At 47.0% G+C, this 26,960-nt stretch overlaps 1 protein-coding gene across 1 annotated transcript in view; it reads left to right on the top strand.

Moving 5' to 3' along the window:
• Nucleotides 1-7,562: 7,562 nt before the first annotated feature.
• Nucleotides 7,563-26,960, top strand: part of RBP2 (retinol binding protein 2) — a 67,689-nt gene continuing 48,291 nt past the window's right edge. The window contains exon 1 of the mRNA XM_069213791.1: nt 7,563-7,716. Coding sequence (XP_069069892.1) covers nt 7,644-7,716 — 73 coding nt within the window. The 5' untranslated portion in view covers nt 7,563-7,643. The remainder of the gene's footprint in view (nt 7,717-26,960) is intronic.

Genomic DNA, 26,960 nt, shown 5'->3' with positions numbered 1-26,960 from the left:
CCTGCTATCTAGAAATCCAGTAGTTTCATTTAAGATAATGAGAGCCAACGCGACAGGTCCTCAGGTGGAGGGCCCAGCTACAGGCCAGCACAAGGGAAAGGCAACAAGTGGCAAGTCCTTCACAGTGACCAGGCAGGTCACAGGTCAGCACAGCAGCAGCAGTCCATGGCGGTTCCTGGTGAGTCCTTTCAGCCTTTGGTGTCCAGTTCCAAGATGATTCCAAGAGTTTCCAAATTGTGGGGAAAATTCCCCTGTACTTATAGTCAGTTCTTACAGTGTTTTACAATGGTAGGGAGAGGAGGTTCCAGCCAGTTACAACTGGTTCTGGGAGTGCCCCCTCTCTCCTTTCGGCACAGGCTCCAAACATCAGTGGGGGGTTAACAACCCTATTGTGTGAGGCCAGGCCACAGTCTTTACAAATGCAGGTGTGCCCCGCCTCTCCCTTCTCTCAGCCCAGGAAGACTATTCAGTATGCAGATGCACCTCTGTGACACCTCCACCCTCCCTGTGTACAGGCTGTCTGAAAAGTATGCACAAAGCCCCAACTGTCACTCTGCCCAGACGTGGATTGGAGTCAAGCTGCAAAACTCCAGAGTCATAAGCACAGATAAATGCGCACTTTCTAGAAGTGGCATTTCTGTTATAGTAATAAAAAATACACCCACACCAGTAAGCAGCATTTATTAACACCATCACAACCATACCAAACACGCCTACGCTACCCCTCATAAATCAGACAATACCCCTTACACATAAGGCAGGGAATTTCTAATGCACTCCTATGAGAAGGCAGCACTCACAGCAGTGAGACACCAGTTAGGCCGTTTGTCACTACCAGGACAGGCCACGCAACTTGGCACATGTCCTGCCTTTCTACATACATGGCACCCTGCCCATAGGGCTAGCTAGGGCGTACCTTAGGGGTGACTTACATGTAGTAAAAGGGGAGTTCTGGGCCTGGCAAGTAAGTTTAGATGCCAGGTCCCGGTGGCAGAAAACTGCGCACACAGGCCCTGCGCTAGCAGGCCTGAGACAGGTTTGATAGTCTACTTCAGTGGGTGGCGCAAGCAGCACTGCAGGCCCACTAGTAGTATTTAATTTACAGGCCCTGGGTATAGAGATACCACTGTACAAGGGACTTATAGGTAAATTAAATATGCCAATTAGATATAAGCCAATCATACCAACTTTAGATGGGAGAGCACCTGCACTTTAGCACTGGTCAGCAGTGATAAAGTGCTCAGAGTCCTAGAGCCAACAGCGAGAGGTCAGAAAAACCAGGAGGAAGGAGGCAAAAAGACTGGGGATGACCCTGCATAAGGCAAAAAATCCAACAAGACGAATAAAAAAAAACTGAACTTAGACGAGCTGCTATACTGAACTTGACAAAGGATCTGTCCAAGAGTGAATGAATTAATGAAATTAAAAAAATTAGGAGGGTTTTTTTAGATTTGTGATAAATTCAGACATTTTTATTTTTATTCCTTACATAGAAACTGAGTAACTCACACGTCCAAAACTGTAGGATTAGTTGTTGTAAAGTGTTTGGTATTAGATTAGCGGTAATGAATGTGTTGATATGTTTATTGTTGTTCATGGGAGTGTCTGTTTATAAGATTGATGGAGTAAATCAGACTGTGGAAATGAATTCTTTAAATTTGGCTGCAAAATCATTGACCAAAGATAAATTGAGAATACAATATCTGCATAGGGAAAAAGAGCTTTCTATTAATGTTTTCTATCGCTTATTGCATGAGTATGTTGAGGTGATGGATGCGACTGATTGTTACATATTTACGCAGATTCCAGCTTCAGTAGAAGGAGGAACTATGTATCATAGTCTCCTGTGACTTACCCAATAAGCTGTAGTCTTTTGCTAAAACACTTTCTATAATCAAGAGTATATTCAAGATTTTTATTTGAATTATGACATGGTATTATTTCTTGTACCTGTCTTATAGGATATTTGAATAACTAGCCAAAGAAAATAACATAGTGATTATGAGAGATTTATTTGAGCCTACTCTAACCTTTGGAACTGCCTTTGCCCACAGGAATAAATTGACTTGTTTACAAACGCCAGTAGAAAATACATTTCTAGATAAAGCAGAAGATAGAAGGAGAGAAATAAAGGCAAAAATTGATAAGGGAATAATAAGTAGAAAGCCTGAAATAGATTATGCCTATACTGATATTACTAAGCAGGGTAAACTAACAATAGATGCTGAGCATGTAGGGAAACTTTGTATACACAAGACCTTGGAGTAAGAATGATAGATTGTTTGTTGGAAAGAGTGAATGTAGACATGTTTTTATGTTTAGGAGTAAGTGGGATTTTATGATGAATGGACAATATCCTCCGATTCCTGGCATTTACTATATTTGAGGAAGAAATCCATATTACCGTCTTCCTAGAGGATGGTATGGGACATGTTATCTGGGAGTAGTCTTTCCGAAAATCTATCAGTTGGAAGACATGAGAAAGATTCCAGATTTTATGAAATCACAAATGAGACACAAGTGAGAATCAATTTCTGGAATTGTGGAAGACATATTTGGGGCCATAATTCCATCAGTGGGAGCGGTCCTAAACTCGATTAAGATTCAGAAATTGTCCACAATAGTGGATAATATGTTGACAAGATATTTTGGAGCTATCATTCTTCTGGATAAGGAATTAGCTGCTACGAGAGCTATGGCACAACAGAATCGCCTTGCGTTTGACATTCTTTTGGCAAAGAGGGTGGAGTTTGCAAATTAATTGGTTCTAATCATTGCTTTCAATCATTCCTGACGATTTGGGAAAGTTGAGGGAATTCATCACTAATGTGACTAACACTAATAATAAAGATTTGAAAGAATTAAAAGAAATCACAATTTGGGAGAAGGCTGGAAAAGGAATTGAAGCTGTGGGAAATTGGCTTAGCAATGTGGGAAGAAATGTTATTTTGAAAATCGCAAAATGGGTGTCAATAATTGTGTTTTGTTTAATTGGAATATGGGGAGCATTTTGAATAATGAAATGTATTAAGAAGAGAAAATTAAAAGGAAATTCTCGACATTTTGAAATGGAAATGAATACATTTTACAGAGAAAATAAGAAGAGAAACAGAGGAAGTTCGGAAATTGAAGAAACAACGTTTTAAATGAGATGATAATAAATACATTTATTAAAAAAGTGATGTGATGACATGAATAGTCATCAAAGGAGGGATGGTGAGAGCGTGAATTTTCTAATATGTTTATTAATGGGTTTCATATTAATACCAAGTGATGAACTAATGTGTAAAATGAGAACACATTTAAAATGGTTGTTTTTCTGTTCTAGGGTGAGCAAAATTATATTCAGATGCTGTAGTTATTTTCCATGATTCGAAGTTTCAAAATAATAAATGTTGAAGCTTGTGTAGACGTATCCACAGCTACCTCTAGCGGGTTGCGGGACATTTCTTACAAGGTCATATATTAACCGAGCGTTGCATACGTTGAAATGTCCTATTGTTTCAGGTACCAACTGCAACTAATGATTATATTGCTGCACATTATTAGTTTTTATATTTGACATAATTGAGTTAAGAATTTTTCTAAAATTATGTTTCTAAATTCTTTTCACATGAAGTTCAACATGTAATGCTAATCTGTGGTTAGTTAGGGAAATAATCATCTATCGCTTATGATCTGGTTTGAAATCATTTCATGCTGAACTAATGCATTCTGTACCATCATTACCGGTGTGCCACTCCTGTGAGAATTCAATCTTAGAAGTGTGTAAGCAAACATTTTCTACCCAGAGAAACTCAGCATGGTGATAAAAGGTCTGAAATTCGTCAGATAGCTATACATGTTTGATCTCATTGCCAGGGCTTAGTGGCCACTTATTGTATGCTTTTCAATTTATTGGTTCTGCAATGAGGAGAATGAGTGGTTTGATCGATGATGTAATATAGCAATAGGTACCAAACTGTGGAGGGACTCAGTTTGCTTTGAAAATTAGAAGTTGGTGCTCTCTTTGTAAAAAGAGCTAGGTAGAACATCATTAGCTGTCATATCCATGACTCCTTCATGGACCCATGCAAAGAGTTTATTGAGGTTATGCTCCATTGCTCTCTGGAGCTATCTTCCTCATTTCCCCAATCCACCCTCTTTTTTCACTTTGACATTTTTCTTCATTTTTGCTCTTCATGATTCTTTTCCCCTCTTTGACTCTGAAGCGTCAAAGGATCTTCATTAAAGGTGTTATGATGCCTCCTAACGTGAGATGGTGATGGCCAGAGAGGTAAATGTTGGAGGGCCCACGACACGCTTGAGCACTTCTGAAGTGCATTGGTGAGATCAGTGCATTGTATTTACTATTATCTGAGGCAGACATGATGTCCCCTTTAGCACAGTTGTGTTTTACACACTACTAGACTTACAAGTACAAACAAACATTGGTAAAGCTAATAGTTCTTGACATTACGATGCAGAGACAGACCAACTGACCATGCCAGAGCTTGTTTGATTTGGCATACTATATGGCCAAAGGATTCCAACATAGATGTCCATGCACTCACCTGTGTTTAATACATAGGTGGCCATGTTGGAACTGTTTTTGTTAAAGTATAATTTTAAAATTGCCACAGTGTTGAGCACACATGCGAATTTACAATTGGACATTTGTTATTCAGTTCTGTGATAGTTTGACAAAAAACATTCCAAGATGGCTGCCTCTACCTGAAAGGGTTTAGTGCTATGCAGGTGTACAATGGAGCTAGGATACTGTGCTTCTTTTGTGCATTGCACAGAGTGGTGTCACATACATGTGTATGAGACTGTGTACTTCCTATGTAAACATGATAGCTGTATTTGTGTGTATAAAAGGACACGTGTTCAGAAGGGGGCTGTGTGCTAGATGCTTATGGAAAATGTAGTAGTGTGCTGCATGGCTATATTAATTGGCACAAGCATGCTCGTCTGCAAGGAAAAAGTGTGTATGATATGCACATGGATGGGATCAGCATGATGCATGACTGGAGGAGGTTGTGTGGTAGTGATTTATGATAAGAAAATGCATTCTCTAAGTGTTTATGGAATGTAACAGCCTGCTGCATGGTGGGTTCATGTTTTATAGTAAAGAAGTGGGAAACATGCATATATAGCAGGGACTCCGCTTAAATCTGTGCTTTAAGGGAGATAGTGTGTCATCACTGTATGATGAAGTACAGTGTGCTACATATGTATTTTAAATGTGGTAGAGTGCTGCTTGTGTAGAAAGTACTTTGCTGCATGTGTATACTGAAGGGAATCGTGTGTTCTCTTTGTGATTTAGCAGATGAACTATACACAATGTGTTCCTGCCCCTCCCCCAAAAGTGGTAGCACAGACCATAATGAAAACATGAAATAGGGTTCCCCAGAACTGTGTATTTTAGAACCCTAATTAGAGTGTTACTCCTACACCCTTGGCTCAGTGATTAAGCAAAAAATCTATGTAAACAAAGTGTCTTGCAGGCTACTGCACATGCGCTGTCTCAGACGAGGACTCAAAAGGATATCAGACCTCTGTTGTGTAGCTATTTTAGTTATAGCTCCATTCACGTTATTTTAGCATTCTAACAATAGCCACTTTTGCGGTCTTGTTTTATTTCTCTCTATCTAGCTGTTTTTGCCTAGCCCAGCACTATGTTCTCAAACAAGACATTCTCGCTCACTCTGTGCTTCTCTCAAGGCTGCAGTGAGATTGGTTGCTGGTGAACGTGGTACAAGTTTTGTCTCTGACATTCATAGAAAAACACACACCCTTACATAGCGACATTTTCCCAGAACATCAGCTGTTTTATTATAAAAACACTTCCCTGTCCCTTACACGTTAGAGGCAGATTCCGGCCAGAGAACCACGACTTTGCTACAGCTTCAGGCCTTTGCTCAGGTATGGAGGATGAAGTCTTCCCAGGGGAACCTGAAGGTCAGAATTACAGCTTAACACGCTGTGCTCTATTATAGCCTAGGTAGGAATTAGTCTATTGACTCTAGTGACAATATGGTGGCGTTATTTCTATGCTTCCCTCTCCTTGTCACAATTTTAATCTTGTCATGCTGTATCGTCCTGATTATTGCAGCTCATGCTTTGCTATCTAAGATGCAGTTGCTTCATTAAAATCCTATTGAAATATACTGCCTCTGTTTATCATTGTGTATGTGAGACTAATGTAACTGAGAGAAACAGATGAGACTGACTGACCACGGTTTCCCTGAGAAATCAATCATGTCATGCGCTCAGTTGCCCAATCATTCCTGCCCTTGGGTAGAGATGAGGCACTGCTAGTTAGCCGGAGCAAAACCTGGAATGGGGGCGACAGGTGTCACCTGTAATGGGTCAGACTCAGTCTCCCACACCACAGGCGATTCTGCCGCTCAAACTCCAGTAGTCTCATTAGAATAATGAGAGCCTACGCGACACCTCCAAACCCTACACAGGGAGGAAAATCTGATGCACTTAGTTTAACAGCATTCATTCCATCAGGCCCTTGGAGTAAGCTTCTGTCCAGGTAGCCAACCGGGGCACTGCTGAGGGAAAGCCGGCGCCTCACCCCACTCTGAACAGGGCAGCTGGGACTGAGAGTTTGGCAGACAGTGTACTCCAGCGTGTAAAATGCAGCAAGTACAACGAAATTACAAGGGTTAACAGAGTCAACTGATCTGGCATTATAAAAGGAAAGGTAAATTAGAACTATAATTTTTTTTGCCGAAATTTGTTTAGAAAAGTAGTGACACGAGTTTTGGCACACAACTACCTATGAAACTGGCCCTTAAGATGTGGTTCAAAGGATCTGCTAAAATGACGTGTTTTCAGGGGGTTCCTCTGCAAAACCTACTTTTAGTTCGACAATTTTTTCTGCAAATGGGACAATTCTGTTGTGGAAACATCCTTAGCGTGTTACTTTGTTTGAGGAGAAACTTAACAAGTAAAACAGAAAAAAAATCGCTTCATAACCTGGTTCTTAGTTTAGCACTTCGGAAGTTGAGTTTTAATTTGATCCACTGCTAACATCTCCTTGCTAGTTGGGGAGAGCTATCTAAAAGAGGAAATAATCGGAGCAGATAGTCGCACACACTTTACAGGGTACATCTTGATTATAAACGTCTGATCTGCTAAACTGCAGCCTCTGGAACCTTTGCTCCTAACTATGCCCATGATTGTGGACATACTACCAAAGCGCATCATGTGTGTTCACCATTTTTGCTGTCCCTAGTTAATCACAGAGGTTATTTTATAAATGCATAATGTTACATTTAGTATAGTCACTGTTCCTAGTTATTATATTACATTCGAAGCATAGGCATTTGTTTTGCTCAAACGTCGCATGTTGAGTGAGAAGACTGGCTGAGTACGTTATCAGTCTAAATTCACCTTACTCATTAAAAAACTGCGTTTGCTTTGATCCTTACCCTCTTGAACCTAATTCATAAAAAACAAAGTTACAAAGTTCTTCACAGATTATCTCCCTGATTTTAGACTGTGCCTGTCTCTTATCATGAAAACCTGTGAACCTTGTACATCGCCAAACGTATAAACGTCTCATTCGGTCCAACTCAGTTCAGCTTCAGCTCCCTGCTTGCTTCAAGACGAGACCACAGCACTTGCGCCGAGCTCACCCAGACACAATGCCTGCCGATTACAATGGTACCTGGGAAATGGAATCCAATGAGAACTTCGAAGGATATATGAAAGCACTAGGTAAGAAGAAAGTTGATGTGGGTAAAACTCGTAGATGGCATTCTGCTTTTGGGTTTGATTTTACATGGTGGGACTTCTATTTACCCATATTTGTGCAGAAATCCAGGCTGATTTGGTACCAGCAAGTGTTGGGTCAGGGGATCGAACCATAGAGGGGTAATCTGAATTGGTACATTGTTATCCGCCTTTCATCAAGAGATCTATTGATATGATCACAACTCTTCTGCTGCTTGTTATGCCCAAGTTATGCACAAGGATTTTGATGGCATCAGTCTGAATCCTGGTGTATGCACGCCATGCTTGTTTTGAGTTGGTTTTAGTACAGATCCAATCCCAAAAATGTGCAATGTAATAGGTATAACCAATTTCTATTGGATTTGAAAGATCAAGATCGTGTGTGCACGACACACAATGCTCACTATAATTCATGCTCCTGTCATGTTTTGCTCTTCCTAGACAGTTTTTTTTATCAACATGCCACCTGGAAGGGGTGTTCTAAGCATGGCAGGGGTGTGAATAATACTGGGCATTGTGCAATGCTAACCATAACTGGCAGGTTTCAGATATTTCTTTTTGGTTGTTTGCTGAATCATACCTGACCTTTAACTGTGTTTTCACAGGTTTTCATGGATTTTTTGATATACCACATTCACCTGCAATGTACCCATCCTGTGCTGTGCACAACATGCAGTAGGACCTGTACCCAACCCCCTTTTGCCAGGTGCAGTGGGATTGGTTACAGGGCCTGCCTCACTGTGCACTGTATTTAATTTAATAGCTTCCAAATTTCATGCAGATTCATCGAACTGCACCAAAGTTATTTGTGAGTGAAATTGTATTGCCCCCTCATTTATCTTTGCCACCTACCGATCTGCTCAAAACCTGACCTAACCAATAGAAAGCTAAACCGAATAAAAATCTGCCACATTTTGTGTGGCTTCATCAAAGAGTGAAAAACCTATTAGCAAATGAACATTTCTCTGATGTTTAAAACTTTGCACCTCATCCTTGAGGGATCTACATCAAACTGAAAAAAGCATGGGTAGGACAAGTGCTGGAAATTGCCCTTTCTGCAGGGTCACACCCAAAACTTTTTGCCTTCTTCAGCCTGTTTCACGGACTCTTTTTTTGCTGACTTTTAGGATTCTGGGCACTTTATCACTTCTGACCAGTGCTAACATGCAGGTGCTCTGTACTCTAAACAACAATGAATTCTCCACAATTGGCATTTTAAATTTACTTGCAGTTCTCTAGCAAAGCACACTATATGTACAGAGGGCCTGTAAATTAAATGCTTCTAGTAGGCCTGGAGCACTGATTGCGCCACCTACTACAGAAGCCCTTCAAACATGTCTCAGGCCTGCCAGTGCAGAACCTGTGTGTGCAGTTTTAAACTGCCATTTCGTCCTGGCAAGGGTACCCACTTGCCAGGCCCAAACCTTTCTTTTTATTATGTGTGCGTCACCCCTAAGGTAGGCCCTCGTTATCCCCAAGGGCAAGGCGCAGTGTGTTTAAAAATATGGACATGCACTTTTAAGGTTAACACGTCCAGATAGTGTAAAACTCTTAAATTTGTTTTTCACTATTGCGAGGCCTATCTCTCCTGTAGGATAACATTGGCATTACCTTAAAATATCTTTTAAGTGTAATTTTTAAATGGGAAAAGATAGAAATATGGAGTTTGGTGTCCCGTGACTCACAATTTAAAATCACAACTTAAGGTAAAATAAGGTTTCAAATTGTACATTTTCTTACTTCAATCATTCTGTGCCTCTGCCTGTCTCTGAATATGTCGGGGGTAAATGACAACAGGGCTTTGTGCATTCCCTTTAGACAGTCACACAATGGAAGCCTAGGTGTGACCTAATGGGCCTTAATGGTCCATTAACTGGCTTGATGGGGGGCAGAGATTAGCACTGCCTCACCTACACCTGAATGAGGTTGTGCCTCTCATAACACAAAGAGCTTCAAAACCACTATAGAATGTCTGGAACCAGGGAGGGCAGGACAGGGACCTTGTGGACACCAAAGGAATGCCTGGAAGTTACTCCCATCTTCCAGGACCAGGGCACCACAGTAAACATACTGTACCCGAAACAAGACTAAATCAGAACTCTACTGGAACCAATGAAACACTGCCAGGAAGAAGGGCTTCTGTGTTGCCAGGAGGGACTGCCACTTTGCAACTGCATTGCTGTGTTGGCTTACTGCTTGCTGTGTGCGGTGCTGTAGGAGGGACAGCCACTTTGCTACTTGTTGTGCTGTGTTGGCCTGCTGCCTGCTGCTTCTTGCCTGCAGTAAGAAGGACTGGACCTGTTCTCTACATCCTTGATCCCTTGATCCCAAGCTATTTGGCTTTCCCCCTTTTCTTTTGCAGTCTCTGGGACATCAGAGACTGCTTCCAACTCACTTGCTACAGCACCTGGACTCTGCCATCTGTGAGTCTACCCTGAAAGGTGGTGCCACCCAATTCCTGGACCCTTGGAAGTCGGCTTAAGGTGCTCTGCCTTCTGTGGTTTTCATTGCAAAGCAACCCCACAAACACCGGGCACCAGGATTTAAGGTACTTTGTTCGGTGGGGCCCAAGTGGGTCCCCGTAAGAAGCCCATGATCCATCGTGGTTGGCCTGAACTTGTGACTTTGTCATGGTCCAGTGAGACCAGATATTCACTTTTGGCGATTTGCGCTTCTAGCGCTATTTTCATCTAAATCCTTAAAATTGCATATCTCAGGATCTACTTATTGGGGTTTTGTCAGTTTGGTCTTGCTTAAACTAGATAAATATCTATTCTTCTAACCTGGTGTTGAGTCTTTCTGTGGTGTCTTTCACTGTATTACTTTAATTTAAGTGTTTCACAAATACTTTACACATTGCCTTCTACGCTAAGCCTGCCTGGTCTGTCCCAAGCTACCAAAGGTTGAGAACAGGTTCGTTTAGGTTGTGTATCTGACTTACCCTGACTAGGATTATGGTCCCTACTTAGACAGGATGCCTCTGACAACTAGAGACCTGATTCATACCACAAAGAATGTCATATCTCTATCACATTTCACGCAGATCCCTTAAACTGTGCCAGAGTTATTAGTGAATCATAAATGTGTTGACTCTTCTTTAACACACCTACATCAAATGGATCTGCATAAAACCTGAAAGTGTTGTGCTGGGTGTAACTTGTTAAGTGCTTGTAAATACTTGATGCCAATTCAAACAGTTCTTAAAGTGCATTCATGCTTTCATCCATGTAGTCAGTCATTCATCCAAACATGCACTCATTCATCCACATATCCATTCATAAATCCTTAACTTATTCTCGCATTCACCCAATTCGCTATCCACAGTATCTCACACAAAAAGTCACCAATCAATAATGAGGTGCTTTCAGTTATTAGCCAGACACAATTCAGGCATTGTGTCATTGGTAGCGAGTGATGAGATGTGTGAAAGCCGGAGCCAGACTCATGCCTCATGCCTGACCCTGGTCCGCTTAAGTGCCCTTTGACCATGGAGCACAAAACGAGCTAAGCTTTCAAGGTAAGGCAATGCAGTGCCCTTTAATCTAAAAACCGATAGAAGAAAGAGATACCCATCCAGTGGCCTTCATAATTCAAAATCAGAAAAAACTGGGAACAATCCATCCCTTCTCTTCAGCAAATAGTGATCCTAGGTAAAAGTATTATTTCACCAGGCCTGATTTATTTCTTCATTATCACACATCAGAGCACCTTCAAATACATGCGTTCAGGATGTGCGCTGTACAAAAAGCCTTGCATTTTATTCATTTGACTGTAACGTTACTCTATATATTAAACTCTAGGCCACATACTGGGTCCACATGACAACTGAGTTGTCTCTTACTTCGCTATCATCAGGATGGGATGGAAGCGGGGCAAGAGCCATTCTAAATTTACCTATTAAAAGTATCATACCTAATAAATGCCTTTCACTTCAGTGATACACTCTGGTGTACTAAGGTGAAGCACGTCTGCATTAACGAAATATAGTGGTTTGAATTTGGAAGCGATTATGTTATATTTTAACGTTTGCTGCGATTTACATGCCAAATAATTTCACAGTTTGGCTGATACAGAGCCAAGTAAGACTCTCGGCGCAACTCAGACTTGGGAAATGAGAAATGGCTAAACCAAACAACCCTCTCACTCCTTCACAAAGGGTGCGCCCATTACCCCAGTCACAAGTGCGTGCTATCTGAGCAGCTAAGACGTTGCCCCCGAAAGATAAAACACGTGCTGCAAACAAAATATTCCGTGTCACATCTCTAAAAGGCCCATTGTTATCAGAAAAAAAATCAGTTTCTATATACTTCTTGCTCAACATGTTTTTTTTTTAATTAAAAATATACTGAGGATAGAGGACATGTGTTGTGCTCGACGTCCAATGTTGACTTTCTCGAGAGGATACGCGAGAGGATCAGGCATGCGCCTAGGTGAAACAAAAAAGGACTCTAGGAGGCAGAGTTTTTTGTCAAAAAGAATGTGGTTGGCATGTTCTAGTGAAGCCCAAGTCAGGTACAATTGTGGGACTGCAAAGTGAGCAGTGCAGAAGGCCAGAAAGTTAACATCCGCACTGTAACATGTTTTTTTTATTTTTTTTAAAGCTTGTTAGAGCATAGAGAACGTGGAAAAAAGAGGCGGGCGACCAACTGTATTTTATTTAAGGATGGCAACACCCAAACAACCTGAAAAGAAGCTAAGGCAACTGTTCAGTGAGGGGCGCGGGGAGAGGAGAGACTCAGCAGGAGGATAATAGGTTCCTGTTGATGAGTTAGTGTTTAATAGCATACATGTCAACAGACCCGACTCAGACTGGAGACTCCCGATTTTTTATTTAAAAAAATTGCTTTATTTCAGCTGTCCTGCTTAAAAAAATATTGCCCCTCGTTCAAGTTTAGTCAATGGGGAAAATAAATTCTCCAATTTTTTTTCTTTCACTGTCTCTCTTTCTTGTTCCGAAATATTGGCACATATGCTTGGGAGTGTGCTTACAAGTGCGCTGTCAACAACTGCAGGTGAGGCGTAAGTCGGTGGGGCACAGCCCCAACTTGAAGTGCAGCTAAAAGACAAGAAGATAAAGTACATTTCTTGTCAAATGCATGAGAGGTATGAATGGGCAGGAAACAGGTTCAGCAGCAACTGCAGTTTGAAGAATTGAAGATGAGGCGCACAACAGACGACGTGAAGACAGTGGTGGCTGGGGGAATGTAAATGGGGTGTGGAGGAAATTTTACACCTGAGTATAATGGGCAAGCGCAGCGAGCAAGAACTTAAAAAGGAGGATGTGGGGGGTTCTTCCATAGCAAGAACATTTCTTAAAACATTTATTGAAATGGTGGATTTTACGGCATACAATCAATCATTGAACAATTTGCACTTCAGTGTAAAGCAAAGAGAAACAACCCATTCTGAAGTGTTTACACCTATATTTAACCACACAAGTCAGCACTGATAAAAACACAATAGGATCCCAGTTCATGATGTTTATTTGTGGACAATACGTTTTGCAAGCCATTGCTTTATACAGTTTTGTTGCCTGTTTCAGCCTTTTCGTTACTCAAAATAGACTTAGACTTAGACCGGAAGCAGACAAGCAAACTTCCTTTACTCTAAGTGGACACTAACTATAATTCTGGCAATACCCATGTATTGCTCTCCTGGTACTTTGTACTACTCATCCTAGTAATTTTCAAACAAGATACTCAGGCCCATATTTATACTTTTTTAGCGCCGCATTTATGTCATTTTTTGATGCAAAAGTGGCGCAAACTTACAAAATACAATTGTATTTTGTATGTTTACGCCACGTTTGCCTCAAAAAGCGGCGCAAATGAGGTGCTAAAAAAGTATAATTATAGGCCTCAGTGCCTGCTAAGACAATACAAGTGCCATGCTTCATGTCAGCAGAAACCATCTGGGCATTTTCCTGCAGTTGAACTCATTTTTCTTTAATTCACCTTTTGTTTTGTGTATGCTTGCCCTTGTATTCCACTAATGGCACACCCTGCCAACATTACAAATATTTTCCTAAACTTATACGCATACATGTCTATGAAAGCTACTGATGTTGCTTATGTGTTGCAATTGTTCCTGACAGTGGCAGTGCATCACACCACATTTAAATATGTCATTGGGTTCTAAAACTGCTTTATGGAAGGCACTATAACGGCACACACTTTAGCCTCTGTTTTCCCCCCCACTGCTGAGCCCTTTTTTTGGCTATTTGGGATAGTTCTCGCTTAGGCCTTCATAACTTTTTGTCCACATAAGCTATCCACGCCAAATTTGCATCCTTTTTTTCCAACATCCTAGGGATTCTAAAGGTACCCAGAGTTTCTGGGTTCCCCTGGAGGAGACCAAGAAATAAGCCAAAATACACCTAAAATTTTGTTTGTTTAAAAACAAATGGGAAAAAAGGGCTGCTGAAGAAGGCTTGTGGTGTTTTCCCTGAAAATGGCATCAACAAAAGGTTTGTGGTGCTAAAATCACCATCTTCCCAGCTTTCAGGAACAGGCAGACTTGAGTCAGAAAACCACATCTTTCAACAAAATTTTGGTATTTTACTTGGACATACCCCATTTTTACTATTTTTGGTGCTTTCAGCCTCCTTCCAGTTAGTGACAGGAATGGGTGTGAAACCAATACTGGATCCCAGAAAGCTAAGCATTTCTGAAAAGTAGACAAAATACTGAATTCAGCAAGTGGTCATTTGCTCTACAAGGTTATCCTACAGAAAATAACAGCTGGAAAAATAATATTGAAATTGAGCTGAAAAAAACAGCCATTTTTCTCAGCGTTTTACTCTGTAACTTTTTCCTGCAATGTCAGATTTTTTTAAAGCAATATACCGTTACGTGTGCTGGACTCTTCTGGTTGCAGGGATATATATGGCTTGTAGGTTCATCAAGATCCCTAGGTATCCAGAGCCAATAAATGAGCTGCACCTTGCAATGGGTTTTCATTTTATACCGGGTACACAGCAATTCATTTGCTGAAATATAAAGAGTGAAAAATAGGTACCAAGAAAACCTTTGTATTTCCAAAATGGGCATAAGATAAGGTATTGAGCAGCAGTGGTTATTTGCCCATCTCAGAATTCCAGGGTGCCCATATTAGCATGTGAATTACAGGACATTTCTCAAATAGACGTCTTTTTTACACACTGTCTTACATTTGGAAGGGAAAAAAAAAAGAAAAAGACAAGGGGCAATAACACTTGTTGTGCTATTCTGTATTCCCCAAGTCTCCCGATAAAAATGGTACCTCCCTTGCATGGGTAAGCCTAATGCACGCAACAGGAAAGGCACCATGGACACATCACATTTTTACATTGAAATCTGACGTGTTTTTTGCAAAGTGCCTAGCTGTAGATTTTGGCCTCTAGCTCAGCAGGCACCTAGGGAAACCTAGCACACCTGCACAGTTTTCAAAACTAGACACCTAGGGGAATCCAAGGTGGGGTGACTTGTGGGGCTCTGACCAGGTTCATTTACCCAGAATCCCTTGCAAACTTAAAAATGTGGCCGAAAAAACACTTTTTCCTCACATTTCGGTGACAGACAGTTCTGGAATCTGAGAGGAGTCACAAATTTCCTTCCACCCAGCATTCCCCCAAGTCTCCTGATAAAAATGATACCTCACTTGTGGGGGTAGGCCTAGTGCCCGCAACTGGAAATGCCCCAAAACACAACATGGACACATCACATTTTGACAAAGAAAACAGACCTGTTTTTTGCGAAGTGCCTAGCTGTGGATTTTGGCCTCTAGCTCAGCAGGCACCTAGGGAAACCTAGCAAATCCGCACAGTTTTGAAAACTAGGCACATAGGGGAATCCAAGATGGGGTGACTTGTGGGGCTCTAATCAGGTTATGTTACCCAGAATCCTTTGCAAACCTCAAAATGTGGCCAAAAACACGCTTTTTCCTCACATTTCGGTGACAGAAAGTTCTGGAATCTGAGAGGAGCCACAAATGTCCTTCCACCCAGCACTCCACCTAGTCTCCCGATAAAAATGGTACCTCCTTTTGTGGGTAGGCCTAGTGCCCGCGACAGGAATAGATCACACAACGGTCAATGTTGGTACTTACATGAGGCAACTGTTGACCCTGGGGTGATCCATTCCTTACGCAGGCACTAGGTATAGGCACTCAAGTGGGGTAGTGTTTTTATCAGGACAGGTGAGGAATCACTGGGTGGTAGGAATTTTGTGGATCGCAGCATATTCCTGTAGTTTGTGTGACAGAAATGCAAGAAAAATAGAGTTTTTATTCAACATTTCAGCTTTGCAGGGTATTCTGGGTAAGAAAACTATGGGGAATCCACACAAGTCACACCTCTGTGGACTCCCCCGGATGTCTAGTTTCCAGAAATGTTTGGGTTTAGTATGTTTCCCTATATAGCCGCCGAACCCAGGACCAAAAACACAGATGCCTGCCTTACAAAACCAGTTTGTTTTGTGATAGATAATTTTGATGTCTCCACAATACAATTTGGGCAGTGGAATTCATGGCTGGATTGAATTGGGGAGCTCCCAAGAGAGCCCCCTCTCTGTGCTTGCCCCTGCATTCACCTGTTCTCTGGGTTGGGCTAACCCACTATTGCCCTGTTGCACAGACTGTGCTTGCGATGGACAACAGGACTGCCCTCATCACCACCCTCACAATTTACTGGAAGGAGTTATCCAATGGGACTCCTCCAACTGAAAAATCACTCCCAGAGTCTGCGCCATTGTCCTATCCCTCAGATGCTGTCTTAGTATCTGCTGTCTCAGTCTCTGATGGTATGTCAGAGCTGTCCTCTATAACCAGAGTGACGTCAGCAGCAGTCATCCACCAAGATGCCATCTCTGCTACTGGCTAAACTGTTGCTCTAAAACACTAGCCTACATAGACAGTCACAAAATTGCTGGTGTGTGTGTGCGATACGTGCAACAGTAGAGGCCACCTTACCTGCGCTTCTTCCCTCAATCAGCACGTTCTTTCAAGACACTCAAACACCTTGTCACATACCATTTGTCATAGTCTTTAGCATCTCCTGCACCCAGTCCAACAATCATTATTGGTGCTCCCACTCCCATGTCCTCCTCCTCGGATTCCCTCATTACCACCCAGCAAATGTGCTTTTCATCTCTCCATAGCCACCCCCCACATACATTTCATTTGTATTGTAGCGCAGGTTTTGGCTGACTTTACTAATGTACTCAGCTATTTACATCAAATACAGATTTGCTCTTTGCAGTAGTCATATAAACCTTCTGTGCTTCTTTATGGCACTAAAACTGCCACTAGACAAAAGTATGATCCTTTTGTAGCAGAAACATAATCACAAGACTTACTTGACTGTTTCAGGTCCTGAGCTCGCCCCCCACGACCGCAGCACCAACCTGCTGCCTTCTGCCTCTGTCCCACGAGCACGCTGCCGTTTGCGTATTCAAGGCCCTCCTCCACCCGCAGGCATCCTCCTGCGCCTCATCCCTGGTGGCTAGTGGGCTCACTTGACCCGTGTGCCGCTTCCGCCGTCCTGTAAGTGTTTTTTGGCTTTTTCGTTTTTTCAGCGCCTCGCCGCCTGCGCTTCTGCCCCCTTTGTGCCCCCCTGATTGCTGTCTCCCCGATCGTGTATTGTGCCATTATTGTATTTCTGATTGTATTTCTGATTGTATTTTCTCATTGTAACTGCTTGTAGTTTTGCTCGTTTTCAGTGTTTTTTGCCCCTTGTGCGCTCCCCGTTCCCTGCCGCTGCCTCCCTGCGGCCCCGCCCCCCTCGCGCCCCCATTTGCCGCTCCCTCCCGCCTCCCGCCTCCCAGCTGCTCCTCCCTCCCCCCTCCCTTCTTAATGGCTGGCGCTGCGCGTCGCGAGTGAGCGAACTCTGACCTGTTTCAGGTCCTGAGCTCGCCCCCCACGACCGCAGCACCAACCTGCTGCCTTCTGCCTCTGTCCCACAAGCACGCTGCCGTTTGCGTGTTCGAGGCCCTCCTCCACCCGCAGGCATCCTCCTGCGCCTCATCCCTGGTGGCTAGTGGGCTCACTTGACCCGTGTGCCGCTTCCGCCGTCCTGTAAGTGTTTTTTGGCTTTTTCGTTTTTTCAGCGCCTCGCCGCCGGCGCTTCTGCCCCCTTTGTGCCCCCCTGATTGCTGTCTCCCCGATCGTGTATTGTGCCATTATTGTATTTCTGATTGTATTTCTGATTGTATTTTCTCATTGTAACTGCTTGTAGTTTTGCTCGTTTTCAGTGTTTTTTGCCCCTTGTGCGCTCCCCGTTCCCTGCCGCTGCCTCCCTGCGGCCCGCCCCCCTCGCGCCCCCATTTGCCGCTCCCTCCCGCCTCCCGCCTCCCAGCTGCTCCTCCCTCCCCCCTCCCTTCTTAATGGCTGGCGCTGCGCGTCGCGAGTGAGCGAACTCTGACCTGTTTCAGGTCCTGAGCTCGCCCCCCACGACCGCAGCACCAACCTGCTGCCTTCTGCCTCTGTCCCACGAGCACGCTGCCGTTTGCGTGTTCGAGGCCCTCCTCCACCCGCAGGCATCCTCCTGCGCCTCATCCCTGGTGGCTAGTGGGCTCACTTGACCCGTGTGGCGCTTCCGCCGTCCTGTAAGTGTTTTTTGGCTTTTTCGTTTTTTCAGCGCCTCGCCGCCGGCGCTTCTGCCCCCTTTGTGCCCCCCTGATTGCTGTCTCCCCGATCGTGTATTGTGCCATTATTGTATTTCTGATTGTATTTCTGATTGTATTTTCTCATTGTAACTGCTTGTAGTTTTGCTCGTTTTCAGTGTTTTTTGCCCCTTGTGCGCTCCCCGTTCCCTGCCGCTGCCTCCCTGCGGCCCCGCCCCCCTCGCGCCCCCATTTGCCGCTCCCTCCCGCCTCCCAGCTGCTCCTCCCTCCCCCCTCCCTTCTTAATGGCTGGCGCTGCGCGTCGCGAGTGAGCGAACTCTGACCTGTTTCAGGTCCTGAGCTCGTCCCCCACGACCGCAGCACCAACCTGCTGCCTTCTGCCTCTGTCCCACGAGCACGCTGCCGTTTGCGTGTTCGAGGCCCTCCTCCACCCGCAGGCATCCTCCTGCGCCTCATCCCTGGTGGCTAGTGGGCTCACTTGACCCGTGTGCCGCTTCCGCCGTCCTGTAAGTGTTTTTTGGCTTTTTCGTTTTTTCAGCGCCTCGCCGCCGGCGCTTCTGCCCCCTTTGTGCCCCCCTGATTGCTGTCTCCCCGATCGTGTATTGTGCCATTATTGTATTTCTGATTGTATTTCTGATTGTATTTTCTCATTGTAACTGCTTGTAGTTTTGCTCGTTTTCAGTGTTTTTTGCCCCTTGTGCGCTCCCCGTTCCCTGCCGCTGCCTCCCTGCGGCCCCGCCCCCCTCGCGCCCCCATTTGCCGCTCCCTCCCGCCTCCCAGCTGCTCCTCCCTCCCCCCTCCCTTCTTAATGGCTGGCGCTGCGCGTCGCGAGTGAGCGAACTCTGACCTGTTTCAGGTCCTGAGCTCGTCCCCCACGACCGCAGCACCAACCTGCTGCCTTCTGCCTCTGTCCCACGAGCACGCTGCCGTTTGCGTGTTCGAGGCCCTCCTCCACCCGCAGGCATCCTCCTGCGCCTCATCCCTGGTGGCTAGTGGGCTCACTTGACCCGTGTGCCGCTTCCGCCGTCCTGTAAGTGTTTTTTGGCTTTTTCGTTTTTTCAGCGCCTCGCCGCCGGCGCTTCTGCCCCCTTTGTGCCCCCCTGATTGCTGTCTCCCCGATCGTGTATTGTGCAATTATTGTATTTCTGATTGTATTTCTGATTGTATTTTCTCATTGTAACTGCTTGTAGTTTTGCTCGTTTTCAGTGTTTTTTGCCCCTTGTGCGCTCCCCGTTCCCTGCCGCTGCCTCCCTGCGGCCCCGCCCCCCTCGCGCCCCCATTTGCCGCTCCCTCCTGCCTCCCACCTCCCAGCTGCTCCTCCCTCCCCCCTCCCTTCTTAATGGCTGGCGCTGCGCGTCGCGAGTGAGCGAACTCTGACCTGTTTCAGGTCCTGAGCTCGCCCCCCACGACCGCAGCACCAACCTGCTGCCTTCTGCCTCTGTCCCACGAGCACGCTGCCGTTTGCGTGTTCGAGGCCCTCCTCCACCCGCAGGCATCCTCCTGCGCCTCATCCCTGGTGGCTAGTGGGCTCACTTGACCCGTGTGCCGCTTCCGCCGTCCTGTAAGTGTTTTTTGGCTTTTTCGTTTTTTCAGCGCCTCGCCGCCGGCGCTTCTGCCCCCTTTTGTGCCCCCCTGATTGCTGTCTCCCCGATCGTGTATTGTGCCATTATTGTATTTCTGATTGTATTTCTGATTGTATTTTCTCATTGTAACTGCTTATAGTTTTGATCGTTTTCAGTGTTTTTTGCCCCTTGTGCGCTCCCCGTTCCCTGCCGCTGCCTCCCTGCGGCCCCGCCCCCCTCGCGCCCCCATTTGCCGCTCCCTCCCGCCTCCCGCCTCCCAGCTGCTCCTCCCTCCCCCCTCCCTTCTTAATGGCTGGCGCTGCGCGTCGCGAGTGAGCGAACTCTGACCTGTTTCAGGTCCTGAGCTCGCCCCCCACGACCGCAGCACCAACCTGCTGCCTTCTGCCTCTGTCCCACGAGCAAGCTGCCGTTTGCGTGTTCGAGGCCCTCCTCCACCCGCAGGCATCCTCCTGCGCCTCATCCCTGGTGGCTAGTGGGCTCACTTGACCCGTGTGCCGCTTCCGCCATCCTGTAAGTGTTTTTTGGCTTTTTCGTTTTTTCAGCGCCTCGCCGCCGGCGCTTCTGCCCCCTTTGTGCCCCCCTGATTGCTGTCTCCCCGATCATGTATTGTGCCATTATTGTATTTCTGATTGTATTTCTGATTGTATTTTCTCATTGTAACTGCTTGTAGTTTTGCTCGTTTTCAGTGTTTTTTGCCCCTTGTGCGCTCCCCGTTCCCTGCCGCTGCCTCCCTGCGGCCCCGCCCCACTCACGCCCCCATTTGCCGCTCCCTCCCGCCTCCCGCCTCCCAGCTGCTCCTCCCTCCCCCCTCCCTTCTTAATGGCTGGCGCTGCGCGTCGCGAGTGAGCGAACTCTGACCTGTTTCAGGTCCTGAGCTCGCCCCCCACGACCGCAGCACCAACCTGCTGCCTTCTGCCTCTGTCCCACGAGCACGCTGCCGTTTGCGTGTTCGAGGCCCTCCTCCCCCCGCAGGCATCCTCCTGCGCCTCATCCCTGGTGGCTAGTGGGCTCACTTGACCCGTGTGCCGCTTCCGCCGTCCTGTAAGTGTTTTTTGGCTTTTTCGTTTTTTCAGCGCCTCGCCGCCGGCGCTTCAGCCCCCTTTGTGCCCCCCTGATTGCTGTCTCCCCGATCGTGTATTGTGCCATTATTGTATTTCTGATTGTATTTCTGATTGTATTTTCTCATTGTAAGCGCTTGTAGTTTTGCTCGTTTTCAGTGTTTTTTGCCCCTTGTGCGCTCCCCGTTCCCTGCCGCTGCCTCCCTGCGGCCCCGCCCCCCTCGCGCCCCCATTTGCCGCTCCCTCCCGCCTCCCGCCTCCCGCCTCCCAGCTGCTCCTCCCTCCCCCCTCCCTTCTTAATGGCTGGCGCTGCGCGTCGCGAGTGAGCGAACTCTGACCTGTTTCAGGTCCTGAGCTCGCCCCCCACGACCGCAGCACCAACCTGCTGCCTTCTGCCTCTGTCCCACGAGCACGCTGCCGTTTGCGTGTTCGAGGCCCTCCTCCACCCGCAGGCATCCTCCTGCGCCTCATCGCTGGTGGCTAGTGGGCTCACTTGACCCGTGTGCCGCTTCCGCCGTCCTGTAAGTGTTTTTTGGCTTTTTCGTTTTTTCAGCGCCTCGCCGCCGGCGCTTCTGCCCCCTTTGTGCCCCCCTGATTGCTGTCTCCCCGATCGTGTATTGTGCCATTATTGTATTTCTGATTGTATTTCTGATTGTATTTTCTCATTGTAACTGCTTGTAGTTTTGCTAGTTTTCAGTGTTTTTTGCCCCTTGTGCGCTCCCCGTTCCCTGCCGCTGCCTCCCTGCGGCCCCGCCCCCCTCGCGCCACCATTTGCCGCTTCCTCCCGCCTCCCGCCTCCCAGCTGCTCCTCCCTCCCCCCTCCCCCCTCCCCCCTCCCTTCTTAATGGCTGGCGCTGCGCGTCCGCGCAGCGGGCGCGCCGCTGGCGCGCCGGAGGCGCTTCCAGAGGCAAGCCCGTCTGCGCCCGTCCGCGCCTGGACCGCGCCCAGCGCCACACCCCCTGGCCCTCGCGCCCCCCGCATCCGCTACTCGATCAACGAACTCCGCGCCTTCAACCCCGGCCCCTCCACTGAATGCTGCCGGGCATCCCCGAAGCACACTAAAGGACCTTTTTCCTGCCGTACCTGCAACTTCTCCTGCATCAGAACGACCAATCCAACTACTGAAACATTCAACCCCAACCACCTGAACTGCATCCTCATCAACACCCGCTCCGCACGAAAACACGCCATCGAGCTCTGGGATTTGCTCGACACCACTGCTCCTGACGTGGCTTTCCTGACCGAAACCTGGTGGAACGACTCCTCGTCTCCGGACATCGCCATCGCCATACCGGACGGCTACAAAATCACCAGAAGAGATCGAACCAACGGAATCGGCGGCGGAATAGCCATCGCTCACAAAGCTACCCTCAAAATCCACACCCACTCGGACGACACCCTCAGGACAGCCGAACACCTCCACTTCCAGATCCACATGGACCCCAACACGACCCTCAGAGGAACCCTCATATACTGCCCTCCAGGACCAAGAGCCCCCTTCAGCGACACCATCGCCGACCTTGCAAGCACCCACGCCCTCGCTTCCCCGGATTACATCCTCCTGGGAGATCTGAACTACCATCTGGAAAATGCCAACGACATCAACACCGCATCACTGACCTCCAACCTCCTCAACCTCGGACTCCGCCAGCTAGTCAACACGCCCACCCACATCGCCGGACACACCCTTGACCCCCTCTTCACCTCAAGCAACCACATTTCCTTCAGCCACACCTCCGAACTCCACTGGACCAACCATCACAGCGTCCATTTCACCTATAAGAAAACCACAGAGCAACACCGCATCCAGCTACCTCCCCACCGCCGCTGGGGCAAAGTCACCCAAGACCAACTGACCAGCACCCTCATCAACAACCTTCCACCCGACGCAACCGACCCGAGCACAGCCGCCATCAACCTCCATCAATGGATCCTCGACTGCGCCAACACCCTTGCCCCTCTCAAGAAACCCACCGCCATCCAAGGAAAGAAAAAACCAGCCTGGTTCACAGACGATCTAACCACCTCCAAAAGCATCTGCCAGAAGCTCAAAAAGAAATGGATCCAAGAACGCACACCCGACAACCTCGCCGCCCTCAAAAACGCCAACCGCGAACACCAACGGATCCGCATCGCCAAGCGCGCCCACTTCACCGAACGCATCAACAACAATGCCCACGACTGCAAAGAACTCTTCGGCATCGTGAAGGAACTCTCCAATCCAAAAGCCAACTCCAACGACATCCCGCCCTCCCAGAAACTCTGCGACGACCTCTCCACCTTCTTCCACCAGAAAATCGCTACCATCCACGACAGCTTCAACACCGGTCCACCGCCAGACCCCACCCCGACGTCTCCTCCCGCGACTGCCACCTCACCGCCTGGACCCACGTGGACGAGGCAGAAACCATAACAACCATGAACACCATTCACTCAGGCTCCCCCACGGACCCCTGCCCCCATCATGTTTTCAACTCAGCCAACGCCACCATCGCCCCCGAACTCTGCAAGATCATCAACCTCTCCTTCACTTTTGCCACCTTCCCGGACAGCTGGAAACACGCAGAAATCCAACCCCTCCTCAAAAAACCCAAGGCCGACCCCAACGATCTCAAAAACTTCCGTCCGATCTCTCTCCTCCCTTTTCCAGCGAAAGTCATCGAGAAGATCGTCAACACTCAGCTCACCCACTTCCTCGAAGACAATTCCATCCTGGACCCCTCACAATCCGGATTCAGACGAAACCACAGCACTGAGACTGTTCTCCTCGCCGCCACAGATGACATCAGACATCAAATGGACAACGGCAAAACCTCAGCCCTCATCCTCCTCGACCTATCAGCCGCCTTTGACACCGTCTGCCACCGCACCCTACTGACCCGCCTCCAGGAAGCCGGCATCCAAGATAAAGCCCTCCACTGGATCTCATCCTTCCTCTCCGACAGAACGCAGAGAGTCCGTCTCTCCCCTTTCCGCTCCAAAGCCACCAACCTCATCTGCGGCGTCCCCCAAGGATCCTCCCTCAGCCCTACGTTTTTCAACGTCTACATGGCCCCCCTCGCTCAACTGGCCCGCCAACATCATCTCAGCATCATCTCCTACGCCGACGACACCCAGCTCGTCCTCTCCCTGACCAAAGACCCGCTCACCGCCAAAACAAACCTCCACGAGGGACTAAAATCCATCGCCGATTGGATGAACAACAGTCGCCTGAAACTCAACTCCGACAAGACGGAAGTCCTCATCCTCGGGCGCACTCCCTCGGCCTGGAACGACTCATGGTGGCCCTCCGTCCTCGGACCCCCGCCCACCCCTGCCAGCCACGCAAGAAACCTCGGCTTCATCCTGGACTCCGCCCTCACCATGTCCAAACAGGTCAGCGCCGTCTCCTCCTCCTGTTTCAACACCCTTCGAATGCTCCGCAGAATCTTCAAGTGGATTCCAACAGAAACCAGAAAGACGGTGACCCAGGCCCTCGTCAGCAGCAGACTTGACTACGGCAACGCACTCTACACAGGCATCCCAACCAAAGACATCAAACGACTCCAACGTATCCAAAATGCCTCCGCCCGACTGATCCTCGACATACCCCGCCGAAGTCACATCTCACCCTCAACTAAAGGAACTCCACTGGCTCCCGGTAGACAAGAGGATCACCTTTAAACTCCTGACCCACGCTCACAAGGCACTTCACAACACCGGACCCTCCTACCTCAACACCAGACTTAACTTCTACACTCCAACACGTCAACTCCGATCCGCCAACCTCGCCCTCGCCATCGTACCCCGAATCCAGCGCAAGACATCCGGCGGCAGATCCTTCTCCTTCCTCGCCGCCAAGACCTGGAACTCTCTCCCCACATCTCTTCACCAGACCCAGGACCTCCTCACATTCAGAAGGCTCCTCAAGACCTGGCTCTTCGACCGCTAAATCAGCAGCGCTCCCCCCCCCCTCAGCGCCTCGAAACCCTGACGGGTACATAGCGCGCTTTATAAATACTATGATTGATTGATTGATTGATTGACTTCTTTATTGCTGCCTAAAAGCTACAGTTGAAATGCGTCAGTTGAAGTATGTGCACTGCTTTGAAGATGCAAGCTGCAACTGCAAGACAACTGGTGGCAAATATATATATATATATAGATCACTTTTATAGGTGGGTCTGGCTTTCCTGGGGGCCGATTGCAGCCCTCAGGGAAACCACACATGCACTGACAAAAGTGATATATATATATAGATCTATCTATAGATATATCCATGTAGATAGACATATCTATCTACATGGATTGATATATCTATATCTATATATATATATCTGTATTTTTGTGTGTGGTAGTTGTAGGGTTTCCTTGGGGGCCAAAATGGCCCCCAGGGAAACCCTACAACTACTAAAAGAAAATTGCCCCCACAGGGGGTCGTCCTGCCTACAGGCGACCCCCTGTCAATTTCATGATTAAAAAAAAAAAATTAGCCCCTGAGGGTGGCACGATCATGCCCCACCAGGGGGCCCCAACATTAAATTTTAAAAAATATGGCCCCACAGGGGGTCGCCCTGCCTATGGGCAACCCCCTGTCAATTTCCTTATTTAAAAAAAATATATATGGCTCGGGGGGGGGTGTCCGGCCCATTTTCCTATGGGGGCCGACCCCCCCCTAGTGAAATCCCTGGCGTCTAGTGGCGTTTGGGGGCCAGGAAACACGTTCAGGAAGGCCTTGTATGAAATGGGAGAGTCTCCCCTTTCATAGGAGGGCTTCCCGAACATGGGGAAGGCCGTTTGGGGCCGTAGGGCCGCTTCCTGCTCCGATGGGGAAAACAACACTGTGACGTCAGCGCGCCGGATGTCACAAAGGGGCGGGTGGACACATGGAAGCTCTTCCATGTCTCCCAGGGTTTTAAAAAAAAAAAAATCCTCGGGTGTGACGCCCTCCCTGGTGTCGGCCACTGGTTGTGACCCGCACCAGGGAGGTAGGCCGACGCACACACTAAAGGGGTTAAAACCATTTGTTTTCACAATGTGTTTAAAAGAGCTGCAGCAGGCACCTGTCACTGCCTAGTGCCTTGCCCTCTTCTAGAGCTACTGGTAGCTCCCCTCGCCCTCCAAACCAGGAAGCAAGGGTGCTCACTGTACGTGCTGCTAAGATATATATCTACGTACGTAGTGTCATAAAGGACCAGAAGCAGCATGTGGCAGCCCAGCTAGCAGATGTACCTGACTGAAAGGGTGTCATACAAGAGCATCAATACTCCCTTTAACACATTCACACATTCACACTCACACATACACAACTGCTTTGTAGGAATTCATTTTCTTTTTTTTTTTGTTCCATTTTCTTACACAGAAATATGCATTTACTTCTTCATGTTTAGCAATACTAGTTGGTTTCTTGCAAAACCATGCCCTGCGCACTCTTTAGCTCGAAATAAGATTGAGTTCAGCATATTTATCTAAACGTGTTTATAATGGCAACAACCAGGCCGAAGTAATAATCCATTTTGTAGCCGATTTAGGAAATGCATGCAATATGGAGCCACGCCATCTATTGATGAATGTAAGTGCCAGAGCTCAATGTTGGCACAAACCAAGCACAGCTCCTAACAAAATTCACATCACATTTGCACTAAATAACAAGCATTTGCAATGCAGTAGGTCTTGCATGTCCTTGAGTTACAGCTATTGGCATTGTAAATGCATAACTGGAGACAAACACACACACACACACACACACACACACACACACACACTCTCTCTCTCTCTCTCTCTCTCTCTCTATATATATATATATATACATATATAAAACATTATGCTGCTGTGCTATCGTCATGTCACAACTATAATGTTGTATTGTAGAACATGGTTTGCCTTTTCTCTGACTCATTATGGAGTTCAATCTCCACTGATTCAGTTATTCTTTACGGTTCTGCACTAGTCTTAAATATTATACAAGCTCTGTTTGGAGTACAATGCATGAGAAGTCTAGATTGTTTAGT

Source organism: Pleurodeles waltl, chromosome 11 (genome assembly GCF_031143425.1).
Source record: "Pleurodeles waltl isolate 20211129_DDA chromosome 11, aPleWal1.hap1.20221129, whole genome shotgun sequence".
Lineage (NCBI taxonomy): Eukaryota > Metazoa > Chordata > Amphibia > Caudata > Salamandridae > Pleurodeles > Pleurodeles waltl.
Note: the sequence above shows the minus strand (reverse complement) of the source record. Positions and strands in the feature narration are given on the sequence as shown.